General features: G+C 37.0%; 1 protein-coding gene across 1 annotated transcript; it reads right to left on the bottom strand.

The window, feature by feature from the left end:
* Positions 1–15,764: 15,764 nt before the first annotated feature.
* On the bottom strand, positions 15,765–20,779 carry LOC109212920. The gene is made up of 10 exons (XM_019376649.1): positions 20,254–20,779; positions 19,481–19,865; positions 17,425–17,528; positions 17,064–17,283; positions 16,909–16,986; positions 16,762–16,812; positions 16,595–16,681; positions 16,303–16,353; positions 16,070–16,147; positions 15,765–15,975 (listed from the first exon to the last, which is right to left on the bottom strand). Exons 1-10 carry the CDS (start codon positions 20,433–20,435, stop codon positions 15,931–15,933), a joined length of 1,281 nt encoding a protein of 426 aa, XP_019232194.1. The 5' UTR covers positions 20,436–20,779; the 3' UTR covers positions 15,765–15,930.
* Positions 20,780–21,449: the final 670 nt, after the last annotated feature.

Below are 21,449 nucleotides of genomic sequence, written 5' to 3'. Positions count from 1 at the left end.
TGTGTCAAGCATCTAACTCCATTTTTAACATTCAGTACATAGCAGTTAATATTTCTTATCTACAATATAACTACAAGTTTAAAAAAATTAATTTGACTTGAACTGACAGTTATATACAGAAATTAAATACAACTGGACGTATTCCCTACAAATTATATACATATTCAACTATAAAATTATATACAATCTCAACATTCAGTGTTTCCAGATTGTAGATAATTTGAAGTTTTTTTGTAGATAACATGTATTCTAACAACATAATAACTACGTTTAAGATAATGAAGAACAAGTGCTGTAAATATTAAACAACTGGAGATAAAACTACCAAGTTATTTTCAAGTGAACTACTAAACTGGATAGAAATTAACAAAACAAAAGGTCTGCTACAATAAAAACACATGAATTGTTCAGAAAGTTGTGTACTATGCTTATCCTACAAACTAGCATCAACTAAATTACATATACATGACACTACTTCTTCTTTCTCTGTGCTCTTGTTTTGTCATTCGATGCAGGTGCACCCTTCCTCCTTGCTAGTCTGCCTGTAACCTCACTTTCACTGATTGACCCATCTTCTTGCTTCTTTGTAGCATAGTCCCATAGGAGCGCTCCATAGCGTCTACGATGTTGGTCAATATCAGAAAGGTCTTATGCGGAAATTGACAAATCTCCAAGGCTAACATACTCCACAAAGGCAGCAACAAACACACCACAATCGCTGCAGAACACAAAATTTAAAAAATATTTACCAAATGATTAGAAATAAAAAAAAGAATTAAATGCATAGAAAGAGAGAATAGATTTTTTACAGTGACCCTTCTTTTTGCTGTGGAATCTCTCCAACGAGCCACTGAATGTTAAGAGGGTCGGTAACATGTTTCTCGATATATGCCTTTGTATTCTTAAAGTTAATATCTTTACGCTTCCCATAGAAACCAGTGCATGACAAATACAAAGGGATAATAACAGAAAACTTTTCGACACAGGATTCAACAACTTGATGGTTGTGTGAAGAGACCATGGAATCATACGCATAAAGTTGCCTGTCTGCAATGTCGAAAACAACTAACACCCAATGGAATTTTTCTACAATATTGACGGGCATGATCACATAGTCAACTTCATCCCATGCAACATTGGCAAGTAGTCTATACCCCAAAATATATTCTGCAACAACATCTTATGGTTTAACAACCGAATACTTCTTTTCTGGAGGTGAATTTATGAACTTTTCTAAATTTATTCTATCCTGGTCTTGAAAAAACAATCCGTTGTGGTAAACCTGGTCTTGTTATTGGGTCCATACTTGCCTCTTTTCCTCAAGTAATACATTAAAACATTAATGTGCTGCAACAAAAAGTAGATGGCATATAAACAGCAAGCCAACCTCAAATAATCTACATAAAACTACATTATAACTACAATTAACTAAAAAACAGAAACAAAAAATCTACAATGATGTCTAAAAACAGCTCTACAATTTAAACTACAAAGTCAACTTCAAATAATCTAAAAATAACTACAATTTATCTACAGTTACTGGGCAAACATGTAACACAACATCTACAATCATGTCTACATTATATTTACATTTTATATTACAATTAATCTTCATATATTATAGATATCTATAACATAAATACAATTAAACTACAAAACAGAAGACAAAATATCTACAAATCATATCTTGGGAATAGACTCCTTGATACTTACCGAGTCATTGAGGACTTGTCCGGGGTGAGCCAGGGAAAAGAACCATTCCTTCTTATCAACCTTTTCCACTCCAAGGTCTAACCAAGGCTTAATTTGGTTATCCTTTATGGAAAACGGAGCCTTCCTCCTGTAACAACAAATAAATATAAAAATAAATTGTAGATTGAATTAGATATGTAAAAGATAAATGCTGAAATGCAAGTGTCAAATTATGCATTCATACTTCTTTGAACCTTTGTCGCTACAGTGGTATAACCACTTGTTGAAGTTATCTAAAACCTTCGGATCTACATCTTCACCAATAACAGTAGTAAAAGGGTGCGTGAGGTAGAAAATTTTAGGTCTAACCGAGCTGCTGCCCCCAGAACTGTATAGAGGGATAAATGGTGATCGAGCATACTTTCCCGGATGCCTTGTTCTCCCCGGATGCATAGGTGTTGCATCATCTTGTATGGGCTCGCCAAACTTAACCAACTGGGATAAGTTGTCAGGCAACTCAAAATCATCTAGTGTGACCCCATTCTTCTCAACTCCTGATCCTTCTGAATCACCTAGATCCACATACTGTGCATCTGCACCTTCATTGTCATGTTCCTCAATGACCAGTTCTGTCTGAGCTGCTACTGTCACTCCGTGAATTGGGGACTGTGCATTGATATCTTCCATCACTGTAACACAATTCATATCTTACTTAACAAGAATGATAAAATTTATAAACAACAAGAAAATATCTCTGAATGACAGTATGATACCTGCTTTGTCTTCATCAGCTGCAACTTGAAAATGTGTATATAAATCACCATGTGCTGGAAGATTTTCTTCACCAACTGCACCTTCAACATGTTCTGTTTTATAATAAAAAAAATGGTAAATAATACTGGATAATGATGGCTTGAAAGTTGTAGCATATGTGTAGCAAAAATGTAGATAATTTGTAGGTATTTTGTAGATACCTGTTTTGAACTGAAAATGCTGATTATTCAAGTCTTTTTGTTGGTCATTGTTTTTTGTTGAACTACCAGCAAACTAAATGTTTTATGTTAGTTTGTATATATTTTTTCATATGTCTAAATTGTTTTGCTATAAAAATAAAAGTCAGATCTTACCTTTGCATCATCTTGCACATTTCTACTGTTTATCATTTGTAAAACAGTCTGCACAGACTCATATATAAACCCTCGAAGGCTATCGAGTTCTATAAAGACAACTTTCCTAAAATCTTCAAGCTTTCCATCAACCTACAAGTTACAATATAATAAGTTGTTAACTTCATAATATGTCCTAACATACAATGCAAAAACGCATGCAATTATATAAAGATATATATCAGAATTTACAAATTTATAGATATTTTGTAGACAGTTTATGAAATATAGATATATTGTAGATATATTGTAGTTTATATGTATTACCTGCTCAATTCCTTTTTCTAATTTTCTGATCTTCTTAGCAATAGACTCCTTGTCCTCTTATCCATCTGTTTGTTTGGGTTCCAACGTAGGAGGATCAGCATTGGGAACCTCAGATGTTTGTTCACCTTCTTGAACTTTGTACTCAATTTTGTCGGGAAAAATCAGCACTGCAATCTTTTCTCCAGATTCAACTATGTTGGTAAACTGAATGAGAAAAAATAAATTAGTTTGTTCAAGGCAAAAAATGTAGAATAAATGTAGATATTTTGAAGGTAAATGAATAATCATAAAAAAAGAAACTTTACCTTTATCCACTCAGGCTTTATCATCTTCTCTTCAAAGGCAGCTAACCGAATCTTCCCCTTACTAGCTGACCATCTTAGTATGCGAGGTATTGAGTTAGAACACCTCGTAGCTAGATCAGTGCTGACAGTAGAGCAACACTCATAAAGCCATACTTGCAATGCTAGTGAGCATCCCCGTATGAGATAAGAATGTACATACGGATTTAATCAGTGCCTAACAGATTCCATCATCTAGGTGAAAGATTTGATACCCCATGGGTATGACTCATACTGCCCAGATTCTACCAAATAGCACCTAAAGTGATCTACAAAAGAAATATGATCTTTGTCCAAAGGACAAATGAAAAATTCTAAAAGATAAAGGATGCACAACTTCACCGCATCCTCATCGTTTACCCAGGATCTAGTGGTTACTATCTGTTTCAAATAAGACTTCTCCACTCTTAATTTGTTAGAAAAATAACTGCTCATTATTTTGCTAACATAAGTGGGAGTATAACCAAAACCAGTAACCTGGGTAACACATCTTAGACCAGTAATTAATGCAAACTCACTCAATCCAAAATTTAATGTTTCACCCTTTAACTGTACAGAAAAATATGATGCATTGGATTTGGTCAATTCATACTTCATCAGAAGATGAATGGCTTGGTTTTGCATGCATATGGTGGGAAGAGACAGTAAGTATCCAAATACGTCTTTTTGAAAAGCTTCAACCCATTTGAGGATAGAAGCTCTTTAATCTGGCTAGGAATGCTGGGATCACACAAAGTGTGGAATCTAAGCACCCCATAATCAACATTATGTGGGGCAAAAAAGTGTCGATTCTGCACAAATAATAAATTATTTCACATTAATAAAATGCATAAAAAGGATACATTTTATCTTCAACATAACTACAAATGATTACATAATATCTACAATTTAAAGCATTTTCTACAAAAAGGCAAAAACAAAAGATAACTACAACTCTGCTTCAAATAGTACAAGTTACCTAACAATATAACTACAAAAAAACTATAAAATATCTACAACTATAGAGGCAGAACATCACAACTACAAATAATCTTCAAAATTAAGACAATTGCTCTACACTTGTCTAAAACACGTATAACACAGATTTTACCATCCTAAACCAAACTAAAAAATTAGAAACGAAACTAATAAATGTTCACCTTCGCCAATGATTGGTTCCGAACAATTTTAGGGTGTTTTTTTGAATGTTTCTTCATTTTTGGATTTTTCGAACCAGGAGACACCTTTGCTTTCTTTCCTGTTCGAAGATTAGGGACCTCTTCTACAAAGTCGTCGTCTACCAACATCTCTTTTCCTTTTCGTTTGACTTGTTTGACTGGTGTAGAAGTTTCTCCAGCATCTACATCATGTTTTTGTTTGGTTCTCATCTCGGCTCTGATTTATCGGGGAGAGGAACTATGAGTAGTCTCTGCAATTGCATGTGGAGATTTGCCTTGCTCTTTGGGTGATTTTGGGGATAACACACCCAAATCAAATGAGGGTATATCAGCTACTGCTGATTTTTTAGGACTTTGTTTTGAAGCTTTGTTGTTCTTCATTGATGAACTTCAACTGGAGTAAAATGGGGAACCAACTTTGTTGAAGGGTTTCTTCAATTTTCTATGAATTTAGAGGGAGAATTTGGTTTCAGAAGATGGAAAATGGTAAAAAGAACGTGGGTATGGGTAAAACGTGGGTGGGGCTGAGGGGTTAGGAGAGAGAAACGTGTGATGAGTGGGGATACTGGGATATACAGATTCCTTTAATTAAGGAGTAAAAAACATACAATTAATTATACCCTTAATTAACTATGGTATAGAATTGGTAATTTGGTATACTAAGTGTAATTAAGTCAAACCTTAAACATTGAGGGTAATAAGGATTCCTATGTGGCATAGGAATGTAAAAATTCCTTAATTGTTAACAATGAGGATCCATTAATAGATTGGTTCTGGACGGCACAAATAATTAAACTTTCTGTTTTTCGACCACTATAAATGCAGTCTTAAGTGAAAGCCTTTATCATCTGCAACTCTAAAATTTTGTTCCGAGCTATAAGCAATTCACTATTTCTCTCTAAGTAAAAACAAATTTACGTTCTTGTATTAGGGCTCCTGTTCATCTGATAATTAAGTTGCTTTAGCATCTGATCATAGTCCACTCCAAGATTTTTGTGTAGCTGACTCCTTAAGCTCAGGTATGGTTTCCTACATTCTTCCTTGTACTTGCTTTTTCTGTTAAAATAATGAATTTAATCTGTATTTAGAGTAAACAATATTTTACACTATCAATATAGTTTAACATTATTACACTTTAATACAATATAAACTCAACTTAAATTGCCTTTTAGTGCCCATGAATAACTTTGTACTGATAGCTGCTTGTATAATCACGGCAGTTGTCTTCAATGGCATGGCTTGCAAGCAGATGACTTGTATCTATCTCAGTAGCGGGGAACACATGAAATGCACTTGGATTCTGTTCGACTGCAGTTAATGTTGCTCAAGTTCCAGGACTCTTAACACTCTTGGCATTTCTATGGTGCGTTTAGATTTTGTAGCAATGGAGTAAACTCTCCACACGCTCATTCTTGAAGTAGGTGTAGCGACCCGGCCGGTCATTTTATGAGTTATAGCCCCGTTTCCTCCATTTCTGCTTCCTTATGTATTCCTCAGCTGTATTTTATCGTATCGTGTTGGTTGGTTCGGGTCTAGAGTGGTTTCGGTGTAGAATGAGACACTTAGTCTCCTATTTAGAAGTTTAAGTTGGAAAAGTCAACCGGATGTTGACTTATGTGTAAACGATCTCGGATGTGAATTCTGATGGTTCGGTTAGCTCCGTTAAGTGATTTTGGACTTGGGAGCGCGTCCGGAATGTGATTTTGAGGTCCGTGGTAGAATTAGGCTTGAATTGGCGAAATTGGAAATTTGGCGATTTTCGATCAGCAGTGAAAATTTTGATATCGGGGTCGAAATGGAATTTCGGAAGTTGGAGTAGGTTCTTAGTGTCATTTGTGATGTGTGTGCAAAATTTCAGGCCATTCGGAAGAGGTTTGGTAGGTTCGGCATCGTTTGCGAAATTCGAAAGTTTAGAAGTTCTTAGGCTTGAATCCGAGGGTGATTTGGTGTTTTGATGTTGTTTTGAGTGTTCCGAAGGTTTGACTAAGTTTGCATGTTGATATATGACTTGTTGGTATATTTGGTAGAGGTCCCAAGGGCCTAGGGTTGATTTCGGGTGGTTGACGGAACAAGGATGGAATTTGAGTATGTTGAAGATTTCACTCGGCTGTCATAACCGCACCTGCGGAGTGGGGACCGCAGGTGCAGGCCCGCAGAAGCGGAAAAGCAGCCGCAGAAGCGGCCATAGCTGAGGAGGGCAGGAACCGCAGGTGCGGTGAGTGGAGCGCACCTACGAACCCGCAAGTGCGAGGAAAGAGGCGCAGGTGCGGAGTCTGGGCGGATAAGTGATTTCCGTAGGTGCGACGCTTGGACTGCAGGTGCGGTCACGCAGATGCGATAAAGGGGGCTGCAGGTGCGAGATGCATTGGCAGAAGGTATATAAGGAACACTTCACGAATTTTTGAGGTATTCTTCATAATTTTATTCGGACTTGGAGCTTTTTGGAGAGTTTTGAAGAGGGAATCAAGGGGGTTTTCATTGAGGTAAGTTACTTTAGCCTAATACTCGTGATTATGGTGATTTTTAGTTGTTTAAGCATGTAATTAGTAGGAATTAGGGATGAAGATAGCGGATTAGGGCTTGGAAATTGGAGAGTTTGATTTGGGGATTTGAGGGACCATTTGATGTCGGATTTTGATGAATTTGGTATGGATAAACTCGTGAGTGAAAGGGCTTCCTAGTTTTATGATTTTTGTCGGATTCCGAGACGTGGGCCCGGGGGCGGCTTTGGGTGAATTTCGGGATTTTGGTCTAAATTGATAGTTTTTCGTATGGAATTGGTTCCTTGGCCTATATTGATTGCATTGTATTGCTTTTGGTTTGATTCGGGATGTTTGGAGGCCTATTCCAGAGGCAAGGGCATCGCAGAGTAGGGATTTGACCGGTTTGAGGTAAGTAATGATTGTAAATCTAGTCCTGAGGGTATGAAACCCCGGATTTTGCATCGTTTTACTACTTTGAGGTGACGCACATGCTAGGTGACGGGCGTGCGGGCGTGCATCGTTGGGGATTGTGACTTGGTCCGTCCCGTAGCAACTATAAAGTTGCGTATTTGACTAAAAACTATATGATACTTATGTGTTTTAGCAAGAATTTCTATAAATTGGGTTGAATGCCATATTTGGACCTTGTGCCAGAGTTGTTGGACCCTTAGGGACCTTTTCTTATTATCCTCTCACTGTTTTGATTGAAAATCTATATTCAGTCATGCTATGTTTACTGATTTCATAACTCAGTCTTTATTACCCCGTTTTGATGCAAATAAAATGTTATTTTGGGCTGAGCACCCTGTTTTTACTAATAGCCCAAGTGGCTTGAAAGGTTTATGACTGAGTGAGGCCGAGGGCCTGCTTTTGTGATGATATTATGGGATCGGGCTGCGCGCCGCATCAGGTTGTTACTGATTCATGATTATGTGAAGCCGAGGGCCTGATTGATTTATGCCGCGAGGTGGCTTGTTATAGCGCTTGGGCTGTAGGAGCCCCTCCGGAGTCTTCACAACCCCAATTAGCGCGGGTACCCTGAGTGAGTGATATGAGATATGCCCGAGGCTGTATACGAATGACCGTAAGGTTTGCCCGAGGGGCTGTATATGAGTGATGTTCTGCCCGATGGGCTACTATGAGAGATGTTTTTGCCCGAGGGACTATTTATGATTTTCATCACTTTTACTTTCTTTTGCATTGAGCCTTTGTTGAAACTGTTGAGAAATATCTTCAAATGATTTTTACCGAAAATTGGATTTTTAAACGAGATGAATTGACTCACATATTGATTTGAAAGCATGTTGTACTTACTGAGATTTCGTGATGTGGACTTTATGTGTTTTACTGCTCGTCACTACTGCTCAGCTTTATTTACCTTTATTACTTACTGAGTTGGCGTACTCACATTACTCCTTGCATCTTGTGTGCAGATCTAGGGGTTGCTGGACGTGCTAGCGAGTGTCAATTTCATCCGTCGCGGATTCTGTTGGAGTTAGCAAGGTAGCTGCATGGCGATCGCAGCCCTGCTCTTCTCCCTCCTATCTTCCTATAGATGTTATTAGTTGTTTTCCGGACTGTATTAGTCTTAGTATTATTGGACAGTTCTTGGTAGATGCGCATGACTAGTGACACCCCGATGTCGGGCTTTTCTTTCCGCACTTTGTTATTCAGATTTATCTTATGAAATTTTATTAATTAAATAGCTTGAATAAATCTTTAAATTGAAATATCGGATTGTTTTGGTAAAATAGTCGGTTTGCCTAGTTCCACGATAGACGCCATCACGACATGGCAGTTATGGGTCGTGACAGTAGGATTTGTGACCTCCAGTCCCGAGAATCGCCTTATAACTAAAACACTTGAAGTAGGTGATACTTTCGTGTTTCCAGTGGGTCTCGTCCATTTCCAGAAAAATGTAAGAGACTAATGCAGTTGCAGTTGAACGAATACGCCGTACGCTGACAAACTGCTGAGTAACGTTCAACGGCGTGGGGATGTTAGAAAAAAAAAATTTAGTCATCTAACAAGGACAAAGCAGAGTTGCTTTCTTTTTTTAAAATACTTGTGGAACCTAAACCAGCTTGTGTGTAACTCAACTGTTCTATGAGTACACGTTACATCCTACCAGCCCAAATACCAGATAAAATAGAGTTCGTTTATGTTAAAGATTATTAATCTTATATTTTCAGCTTGAAATATACAAAAGCAAATCCATCAACAGCATATATAACCTATTTCATCATGGTCAAAACGCATATAGAAAGTTGTTGTCAACATGCACCAACTCTTCATAGTACATTTTATCAAAATGTCTCCCCATTGGCACTGGCGTAGACACCCTTCTCCAAGGGTGTCATCCACTCTGCCACGCTGAAAAATTCTCACATACATATACATATATTTTACCGTTTATATATATTGCAAAATAAACACCAATTTGTGACAAGGAGCAACACCATAGAACCTTAGGAGTCCCGAACCCAAACTCACATACAAGTTGAGTTGTGACAGTTGCACAACCCCAAGTGAATGCAATGAAACTATTTCACTAAGGTCCAGCTGAATACCTGCAAATGTAAGTGAGAATGAGATTCATAGGCAAGAGGAATCCCATCTTACAGTCTGCTATCCAGCTTTTCAAACGAGTCACAGCGATATGGCCAAAAAGTTCATTCAAAAATCTATGCACTGCAGGCTACATCTTCTAACTGCAGTATCATTTCTGGGATTGGTCCAAAAAAGATTTTTGACGCAAGACCAATAAAAAAAATAGGCTCTGCATTTTGTCCTCAAACTGCGGTAGATTCCTCGCATATCTATTTGCACCAATTTCAGAAGCTCTAGATTTTGAAATGTGATGAATCTAGGAAAAGGACCGATACGTATCTGGTTACGGAAAGTTCTCTTCTCTAACATGGAATGCCACCTGAAAAGATCTATAGCTTCAACATTCTAGATCTGAATAAGGTAGTTCACCAGAGATCGTTATTGTTAGATTTAGCATTGGTTGCCACAAAGATAAATGCAGCTCTAATATGGAGGGAGACTTCAAAGGGAATTGTTTGTATGGAGATCAATAAGATGAACAACAAAAGATGGAAGGAATTTTGAGACGCTGCTGTTACATTACTTTAACATTATCACTCAGTGATATTGGAGAATATCAGGAACAGGTCATTTGATGTACTGCATGAACTTTGGGCAAATCACTCAGGGGCCGAAGTTCATGCTGAGGTGCCAGACCACTTGAACCTTCATTTATGAAGGCTATATGGGTTCTCTCAAACAATGATAAAAAGAAGTGATTGAGGAGGTAGGGAATAAGATTGCTTAGCTGACAAGGTACTGCCAAGGAGAAAGAGGTAAATGTCCGTTTTAGAGAACATAATGAAGTGATTGAGGAGGTAGTCTACTAGAAAATATCAAACAAACAATCTTATAGCTGGACATATGAAGTGACCTCATTAGGAAAGAGAAGTAGGTGTAGGTGCAGCCGGTTTATGAGAATGAGATGCCTGAAAGAATTGCATTTCTGAAAAAGTAGGGACTTTGAAAGAGTATTCTCACATTAAACTGATTTGAAGTTGGATAGAAACCGCAGGTGTTATCTTCAATGCAGTAGGGAAGCAGCACAGATTATCAGATTAAAGCATTTGTTGGTTTACGCTTCAGCACATGGTTCAACCTGAAGAGAAATGAAAAGTTATCACAATAGTCTTTCAAGTGCACGACAAAGTAACTTAATTACAAAAGAAGATAGTTCAAACGTTTCACAAATTGTCAAACCCCAATCCACCATTTCCTGAAACTACAATGAAAAAGAAAGGCCTGATATTTTCTCCAAATCCGCAGGTATTAATTTCATTTATCTGTTTCTTATTGTACTTTGTTCAGTATGCAAATATTAGTTCCATCATATCTTTAGTCTCATCAAAACTGCCTAGTGTGGTTGGACAGTGTGGGTGATGTTAAAAAATTAAAACATCCAACAAGAAGTAAAGAGGAAGGGATTATGTTAAGGAATATTATCATCCTACATTTTCCGCTTGAAACTAAAAAACAAAAAGAAAATCCATCACTAACCTTCCAATACCTTCTCTCCATGACAACTTCATGAAGTACAAGACACTAACACTTCCCATAAACCAACTTCAGAGCCAACCATCTTAATACCATGGAAAGTAATGTCTCTCTTTGACATCTTCAATGTCATTGCCAATCTATTTTAACTCAAAATAACCTCTTTAATCGTGGTCAAAATGCATATAGAAACTTCTTATCCACATGCACTAACTCAGCTTCATACAATATGTCAAAATGTTTCCCCATTGGCACCCTCCCGCTCTAAGTGGTATAACAACAGTTGAGATAACAGAGTATCCAATGAAGCAAGTATTAGTGAAAGTTCCTCGTACAAACGTTAATTGTTTCGCCAGTGGTACCTGGAAGCTTACCAGAAAGACCATTATGTGAACGATGCATGTAGAACCCTTGTAAGAAGCCAGTTTCACCGCACAAGAGAGGTCTATTCCATTGTTGTAAGCAGAGTTGTGAAAAGCGGTCGCTTCCTCGCTTAAAGCGAGAAGCAAAGCGAGGCGATCCACTCACCGCTTCTACTATCTGAAGCGTAGCAGGTATGAAAAAGCGGTCACTTCCCACTAAAAAGCGAGAAGCGACGATGCGAAGCGAGACGACTAAAGCAAGCGCTTCTCTGTTTTAAAGGGCTGCCTAATTAAAATAGTTGTTCTTTTATTAAAAGATATCGACCAGCAAGAAAGAGGTGACTAGGGTTCCAAGTTTTCTACACTTTTCAACTTCAAGATCATCTCCAGGTATGTGATTTCTTTCTTCTTCCTTCTCCTCCTCCTCCTCCTCTTCTTCTTCTTTCTCTTTCACTGTTTCAACGTCCAAATAGCAGCGAAATGCTGGGGAATTTTTTTTTTCTCTTCCGTTCTTCTTTCTCATTCTTCTCCTCTTCTTCTTCTTCTTCATTTTCATGCACTGTTTTTCGTTTGAAATGCTTTTTACTGGAATGGTATGCTGCCCTTCCTCTTATTTTTATATCATTTATTCTTAGTTCTTATTGCCCTTCCCTTCAGTATTTATTTTAATATTTTCTTTTACATTCCGCTTCACTTCAAAAAAGCGAGCGCTTCGCTTCTCACTTTAAGCGAAAAGGAGGTCGTCGCTTTTCCTCGCTTCACGCTCTTCACAACACTGGTTGTAAGATGCACAACACAAAGTAAATGACATGAACCAATGCCACTAGGTCCAGCTGAACACCTACAAATATCGGTGAGATGCAGTAGGCAAGAAGAATTTCTTTCATCTCTCAGTCAGCTGGCCAGCGTTTCTAAACCATATATAGTCACAGTAATATTATCAACAACAACAACAACATACCCAGTAGAATCCCACGGGTGGGGGTTTGGGGAGGGTAGTGTGTATGCAGACCTTACTCCTACCTGGAGAGGTAGAGAGGCTATTTCTGATAGACCCTCGGCTCAAGAAAAGGTGGAAAGGAAGAATAGGGGAGAAGAAGAAGAAGAGAGGGGGGAGAAAGAAGGAACAGGGAGGCAAAAGACGATAAGCAAAGAGGAGAAAAGTAGCATCAAATAGTGACCATCAGGGAGCAACAATATCCAGTAAAAGGGGAGAAAAAGTAGCATCAAATAGTAATAATTAGGGAGCAACAATCCCAGCAGCAATTTTCAAAAACAAAGGACGTGGTTGCTAAGTACCAGATACAAACAACAAACTAGAAGGAAGTAACTTTCAACCCACAACAAGAATATTACTAGTACTACTGGTAAACTTAGGAGAAACTCACAACTACCTGTCAACCCACCACCTTAATCCTCGACCTCCACACCTTCCTATCGGCTATCGCTAGTCATGTCCTCAGTTAGGTGAAGCACGGACATGTCCTGCCTAATCACCTCTCCCCAATACTTCTTTGGCCTACCCCTGCCCTTCCTCAAGCCCGCCATGGTTAACCTCTCACACCTCCTGACTGGGGCATATGTCTGTACTCTTCACATGCCCAAACCATCGCAGCCTCGATTCCCGCAACTTGGCTTCCACGGATGTCACTCCCACCTTGTCCCTAATAACTTCATTCTTGATCTTGTCTTTCCTGGTATATCCACACATCCATATCAACATCCTCATTTCTGCTACGCTCATAATTTGGACATGGGACTTCTTGACGGGCCAACACTCAGCTCCATATAACATAGCAGGTCTAACCACCACCCTGTAGAAGTTGCCCTTAAGTCTAGACGGTACATTCTTATCACATAAAACCCCCGAAACTAGCCTCCATATCATCCAACCCGCTCCAATGCGGTGAGTAACATCCTCGTCAATCTCCCCGTTGCCTTGGATTATAGACCCAAGAAACTTGAAACTATCTCTTGTGGGAATGACTTGAGTATCAATCTTTACTTTTACTTCCTCTTCATGCCTCTCATCACTGAACTTGCACAAGTATTCAGTTTTCGACCTACTCAACTTGAAACCTTTGGATTCCAGCGTTTGTCTCCAAACTTCCAACCTAGCGTTAAACCCCCTCGTGTCTCGTCAATCAGTACTATGTCATCAGCAAATAACATACACCATGGCACCCACCCTTGTATGTGTCGTGTCAGCACATCTAACGCTAGGGCAAACAAAAACGGGCTAAGGGTTGATCCCCGATGCAACCCTATCTCCACTGGAAAATGTTCCGAGTCTCCTCCCACAGTCCTCACCCGAGTCTTAGCGCCTTCGTACATGTCCTTAATCACCCTAATGTACGCTACCGGAACTCTGCTAACCTCCAAACATCTCCATAGCACCTCCCTCGGGACTTTGTCATAAGCCTTCTCAAGGTCAATGAATAACATGTGCAAGTCCTTTTTCCTCTCCCTATACTGCTCCACCAATCGTCTCACAAGGTGAATGGCTTCTGTAGTTGACCGTCCCGGCATAAATCCGAACTGGTTCTCAGAGATAGATACACATGTGCTCACTCTCTTCTCCACCACCCTCTCCCAGACCTTCATAGAGTGACTCAGCAGCTTCACAGTAATATTGTCAGACAAATGAAAAAGTCATGTTCTTACCAACTCTTCGTGTATCATACCCATGAGTTATAAAGAAGACCTTTGACGTTGTTCCCAAGCATCAGCCCTATCACTCATAGCCAATCAATTATATGATATTTATGAATTATGCAAGGAATTGAATCCTTGCACTGCCTTGATCCACTTGGCGACATCCACCCCCTTACCTACTTACATTCCATTTTTCATTGATTACATTCGAAAACAAAATGTTCAAGTTCGAATATTTCTCTTCTTTCTTATGTCAATGATGTTTTATTTCAGAGATAATAACATATATAGTCACAGTAACATGGCCAAACAGCTCATTGTCTGACAACTCTATGTAATATGTACTGCAGGCTGCAGCTTCCAACAGCAATATCATTTCTGGGATTGGTCCGCAAAAGTTTTTTTGAGAGACAATTGTTATTGAACTTCAATTAAAGAGCTAAGAACTTGGACAACATTAGGAATTGGTCATCTCCTTGCTGCATGAAATTCAGTCCACGTAACCAGAGGTGAAACTCGGACTTGTGATGCCATACTGGTTTTCCCAAAACCACGATAAATAGAATCATCTCAAATGGAATCTGAAATCTGTCTACCTAACAAATCCTACCGAAATGTAGATTCTGGAGCCTTCTCAAATTTGATACTGAAGGTTAAGGTTTTCAAGTGATGTCAACATCAAGCTGCAAACTTCTAATTGGGAAAGGTTTGAAGCAGGATAGAGGCCTTCAATTGAAGCTATCACAAGTCACAAACAATGAAAGATATGAAAGAAATGCATTACCGATAAGCATTGATTTCAATCACCAATCAAGCAGATCATATATCAGTTCTTTTGACATAAGGGCAAGGAGTAGTCTCATTGAAACTCAGGTCACGTGTGATAACTATATTATTGCTTCATAAAGTTCTTGCACCTAAAATCATAGTGAGTGAAGGTGTTATAAAGGGAATGAGGTAGACCCAAAATCAAATGGAAGGAAGTTGTCTCAAAAGACCAACAATTTCTTTAAATTCATGCAGACTTAGCTTATGATAGGACACAATAGAATAAAAAGATCTATATAGGCAATATCAATTAATTAGGAATATGTTTTCAACAAGTTAGAATGTTTACTTTAGGTCATATGCTTTCTAGGAAACTTTTAGGCCCTATTAGATTTTTATGCCAGTAGAATATAGAAAACTTCTAATACATTTTATTTTTATTTTTATTTTAGTAAATTGTTAGCTTGAGATATATTCAAATCTTGTACGCAAACATACTAATTGCAATTATAAAATACTATAATAGAACAAAAACTTGTGACTTGATTACGCGATGAGGACACTTGTTAAACTATGTTGATAGAGTAATGGTAAGTAGGACTTGGACTAAGATGTATGTGAGATGAAACGGAATGTCTGGAAATTCCACAAATAGTTCTGTTCATGTTCTATATATTTACTACAAAGTATAAATGAATACTTTAGGAATTAGGAATCAATATCTTTAATTATTTTCCATCCTCTTTTTTCTTTTTCTTCTACCTCTCTATCTTTTGTGATCCGCTTTGGATAATGAGTATATTTAAACATCTCTTGAATAAGAAAGATCATGTATAGTAATCATAAAACAGCAAGAAGAAAAGGAATCACTTTCAGTGAAGATATAAACAAATGATGCCTGAAAATTTTATAATTCAATAACATGGCAAAGAATTTACACCAATTGAAACAATATTTCAATCAAGATCTTCATCAGCAATGTAATGCCCGGCCTTAGTCTCCTGCTCAATATAGACATGATAAAGCGCAAAATGAGCCAATCGAAGTGGCATATGAGTATAATAAAGCATACAAACTGAATACCAACAAACACACCTCTGCAAGACTCCTATACTTGTTCATCAACTTAGTCCTTCCCTTGCTCACTAGAGAACTAGGGGACATATTCATCCTCTGCAAGGAAAAGGAAAACACGTGTAGATCTTAGTGACGACTCAATATTACACGAATAGCTTCAGAAATTACATTGCCAAAATCAAAACCTATGTCATGAAACAACAGTAAAACACATGTTCAAATAAAGATTACTTAATCATGTAACTGCATACCTTTGAGCAAGTTTCTCTTCTTACATCGGGTAAGAATACCCGAACAACCACCTTAAAAGGGCAATATAAAGAAAGATGTTATTACTTCTTAAGGAGTTTAAGTAGGAGCATGAAAAGAAAGGGCAACAAAATGACTAAAAGCAGGAGGAAGTGAATGGAATAAAAATAATCTTAGGAGTGCCAATATCAAGTAGATAAATGGAAAATCAGTTGCACTCTAGATTCTATCGGTACGGAAAGGAACATCATGGGTGATTTTAACACAACACAATGAGAACTCACAAAAGCTCACCTTTTCAAATTCAGGTATATACAGTTCTACGCCACTGGTTTTCGTTGCTGGTACAAAGTTAAATATGTTGTGGAGGTGTTCGTTTTCCTGTTATCAAGCAAATAATCAGCTGCATTACAAAAGTAATTAGTGTTCAAGGAGATGAAGACAAAAATGTCGAAACTTACCATCATGTGTTTTGTAAAACCATAACCTAAAAATCTTCTTATGTAACTTATCTGTAATTGAAGTCCAATTTTAAGAAGAAGAGGTAAGCCAAAAGAATAGCAATCGTTAACATATGTTAGGAAACAAAGATGTTAGGGCTAAGAAACCTGTTTCAATTGTGACCAGGTACTAAAGGTAAGTCTTGTTCCGCATAATGTGAGGGAGGTCGTCTTATTGTAATCATCCTGCAATCGAATTGTTGGGCCTTTTGGAAGACAGAATACAATATGGATATTTATTACCACAAAAGATATATGTATACCTCGAGAATTTTTGAAGCATCTTGTTTGGTGCCATTGCATGCTCTCTTCACATGCTTCATTATGTCATCTTTCATGTTCTTTGTATTTTCATATTCTTCCGCTTGATTTGAAAATTTCTCAAGACTGCCATTTTCAAAAATTATAGCAAGTGCTTCAATGCTAGCAGCATTAACATGTTCATCGTTTTCCTCTAGCTGTTTTAGAAGATAAGGGATCAATCTGTGCCAATGAATGAAGGCATCAGCTTCACCACTTTTAGCAAAGTGAAATATATCATATCAGAAAAATACCTAAAACACTAAGAGGAATACTAGCAATCGGAAATTCTACTAACTACACTAAATAATTTTCGTGGTATACCCTTTCCACTTTTTGTGATCAATACTCCATCTATTAATGTTTGAAAGGAGGAGAGCCCAAGCTGATATTGCTGCAGCAGTCCTGGATGACGGATGTTTGGTCCCCTGAAATTTCAAAACGTACAGCTTTTAAAAAACCCTCACATAAATTTGGCAAACTATAGCAAAATTCATTAAAGTAGAACATTCATTATCAAAACGACTTAAAATATATAGGTTTACAAAGTCTACTACATAAAGAACCGTACTCTGGGAAAGGAATTAGTACTGAAACAACATTGCTTACTACTAATCCACGTATTCATTTTTCCCTTAGCACTCTCACTAGCTTAAGGATTCGCAGTAATGAATCGAATTAAAATTTCTTCCTCCTTTGAACAATTATAAGTAATAAAAAGAATGCAAATGGTGATGCTCTGATGCGCACTTTAACATAGTCCAAAGCTAGTTCTCCATCAGAGGTTCCATAAGCTACTTCATATCGAATTACTTATATTTTCATTTTGGCAGAGTAGTTCGGGACTCCCCCTGAACTTGGCAACTTTTGTTTAGTTCCTCCTTAAACTTCACGTGGTCTTTAATACCTCCGAACTTGGCAATTTCATAGCCTCGACCCCCTGGACGCCGACAATTCATGGGAGTGTGACACACGCACTGCCACATGGATATTTTTGTCCATGTGGCATTTTTTTAATAAAATATATATTTTTATCTTGTTAAGTCCACCATCTATTTAAATTATTTTTTCCGTAAAAAAAAAAAAACTTGAAACAACGTTATTTTGATTATAATTTTTTATTTGGCTAAAAATAATAATATTTTAATCAAGTTACTTTCATATATTTGGTCAGAAAAAAGAAGGAATACACAATTAGAATAAATTGTTATTGCATCTAAAAAAATATGTTGTTGGAACTCCATATATTGGCTAAATAAATGTTTTAGCTAAAAAGTAGTAAAATTCCGATCAAATATTTGCGAATTTGACTCAAAAAAGAAAAATGCAAAGTTTAAATAAATAGTCATTGGATGAAAATAAAAATAAAAATATACAGTATTTTTTCTTTTTGTAGAAAAAACACCATTTGAACTTCATTACTTCGGCTAAATCTTTTTTTTATTTGGCTAAAATAAATGGAGTTTCAACTAACTTTTGTAGATTTGGACCGGAAACAAAGATAAAAAATACATCGTTGAAACATATATTCATTGTATCTAAAAATAAATACAATTGGGATAAAATATGTAATGTATATTAAGAAGAAACAACGAGAAATACAATTGGAACAAATAAATCATTATATTTGATTATGTGGCAATTAATATTTGTAAAATGCCCCACCTGGAAGCTGGTTTTTCGATTTTTCTTCCCTCCAACACGCCTAAAAGAGAGTCTATTCACACCCTTTGCCACATCAGCATCTAGAGGGGTAAAGACTATCAAATTTTCAAGTTCAGGGGTATTAAAGATCACATGAAGTTTAAGGGGAAACTAAATAAAAGTTGCCAAGTTTAGGGGGGTCCAGAACATTTCTGCCTTTCATTTTCTTTAAGTATTTAGTTTCCAACATATTTTTCTTTTAGGTCAAATGCTAAAGAAAAGTTATGCAACACTATAAGATGTTTTCTTAATTAAACATCTTAAATTACGATATTGTATATTGAAGAGATTTTACAATAGCTGCTTCAATATATATCTCTAATAAAACAACTCAGAAAGATAGAAGAAACAACCGCCTCAGCCCCAGCACACCCCCGAAAAAGCAACTGGCTTGGGTGAATACTCATATAGTTAATGCAAGAATATGTGCTTAAACTTGATTAGTCAAGGATACATATCTTCAATCAAGTAAGGAAGATCCCATACATGTTATTTCATAGTTAATGATGCATTGGCATAGAAATGGACAAGCAAAACACATACGGTTATATAATGTTTGCCGAATGTTCCTCCATCTAGTACCATATGAAGATAACTTTTGAAAAAGAAATAAGTAACTTCCTTTGGACTAGCTAATGGAGGGAATGGATGTTGAATTTTAGCCCAAGAAACTTACTTTGGATTTTGATTCCTGATTCATGAATTGCCATATAATTTCCATTGATCTTTCTGTGTCTACAAAGTCTCTAGCAGCAACAAGAGTGACAATAGACAAACACTCCATAACCTTGACAGAGTGAGATAATTTGTAGTTGAGGAGTTGAGGAAGAAACACCAATGATTCTTCATAAATTTCATGTGCATCATCACCCGCACCAAGAGTGAGTACTACTAATCCTATAAGTTGTAATGCTAAATCAATCTCCGATGCAGAACCCCGTTTCAAACAATTTTGGCATCGATGTACCAAAGTGACAAAATTATTCTCAGCAAATTCATAACGAACATTACTCTCAAATTCCGCAACCAATGTCCTCAGTGCTTTTTCTCTCGCCGAACTCCTAAGCAAGGTATAAACTTGAGATTTGACAGGGAAAAAGGAGTCATGCTTTGAGACAAGTAAATTTAAGTGGTTTGATTAGTCATCCAGTCACGAAACATATATGAACTCAAAATGACTGATGAATCAGGATTTTCAATTACAATTTTACAACTGATATTAGCACCAAAAGATGGACAACAAAAAGCAATCAATTATTAGTAAGCAACAAGAAGACCCACAAAGAGCTCAAAGGTTTTACCAAATAGTTGTTCAAAAGAATAAACACCCAACACAAACTGGACAGACGAGCACATAATTTTGGGAATACAACACAATTATTTTATTTTAAAAAAAAAACAATTCTCGCTCAGAATTTGAAACAAAAAGAATTGGGGAAAAAATCTTACTTCTTTTTGAATAAATCTTCTAAATAAGGCGAGAGCTTCTTCTTTAGAATGTGTATTGGACGCTGTTTCTCCTCCATAGCAGAATCGTCATCGATTTCCGGCGTGCTAAACCCTACCTGCCGGTTAAGTCGCCGACTAAGATTTTCACCTGACATTCTCCAAATTGGTTTGTCAACGTCCATATTGCCTCCGTCTTTTTTGAATTCTAATAGTAACTATTTGGCACTATCATGAAATTGAAGTTGTTTGCTTCACACCTTTTCCCTCCAGAAAACAGATTTGGATTCCCTAACTGTATTTCTGTTCCCAGTAGGGAAAAGGATGTTGATTTGGAACTTTCAAGCCATAGAACAATGGGTTCTTGAAGGTTGGGTATGGGTGTATGAATTTGGGGTCAAAACAAGTAATCTATGCACGAAGTAGTAATGCAAGGATTATTTACGGATTATTGATTGTTCTAATTGGTTTCAAAGTTACTCTACTTTTTCGTTTGGCCAAACTTTTTTTGTTTTTTGTCAAAATTATATTTTTCAAGGTTGAGTACTTTGTGGTCAAGCTTTTAAAATAGAAGAAATATTTTTAAGTACAAGTAAAATCAATTTTTGCAAAGTAGAAAAATATAATTTCTGTTTTAAGAGCAATTTTTTTAAAAGTACTTTTGAAAAAAATACTAATATAACTCATGTCACGACCTGATTACCACCGAAGTCGCCACGGCGGTTATCACTACATGCTAGGCCAGCCAACAGCTCACAATATAAATAAGCATTTGGATAAACATGGTTTATTAAATTTAACAGCGGAATGTCGTAAATATATGAATAAAACAATAGTAAGACTACAACAACCATTCCCAAAAGTACATGAGCATTACTGAGTATCAAAACATAAACCAAATCCTTAGTACAATTGTTTGAGTAATAGAACAGTACTAAAGAAAATAAAGGAAAAGAAAGTAAAGGTCTGCGTACGTCATAGCAGCTACCTTGAAGTCTCCAAGTGATGAACTTGAAACACACACTAAAATATGCTCGCTAGTCAAATATAGTAAAATATAATATCGTATCCACAAGGATTAGAGTTAAACAGTATTATCGTAATTTGTAGTTATATTGCTATCCAAGATGATTAACAGTTGAGATTTAAGTGATTTAAAACTAGAAGTAACTAAGAGTCTAAACTATTGGTTAATGACA

This window comes from Nicotiana attenuata, unplaced genomic scaffold (assembly GCF_001879085.1).
Source record: "Nicotiana attenuata strain UT unplaced genomic scaffold, NIATTr2, whole genome shotgun sequence".
NCBI classification, from domain to species: domain Eukaryota; kingdom Viridiplantae; phylum Streptophyta; class Magnoliopsida; order Solanales; family Solanaceae; genus Nicotiana; species Nicotiana attenuata.
The sequence above is the reverse complement of the archived record's forward strand: the minus strand, read 5'-3'. Positions and strand labels throughout refer to the sequence as shown.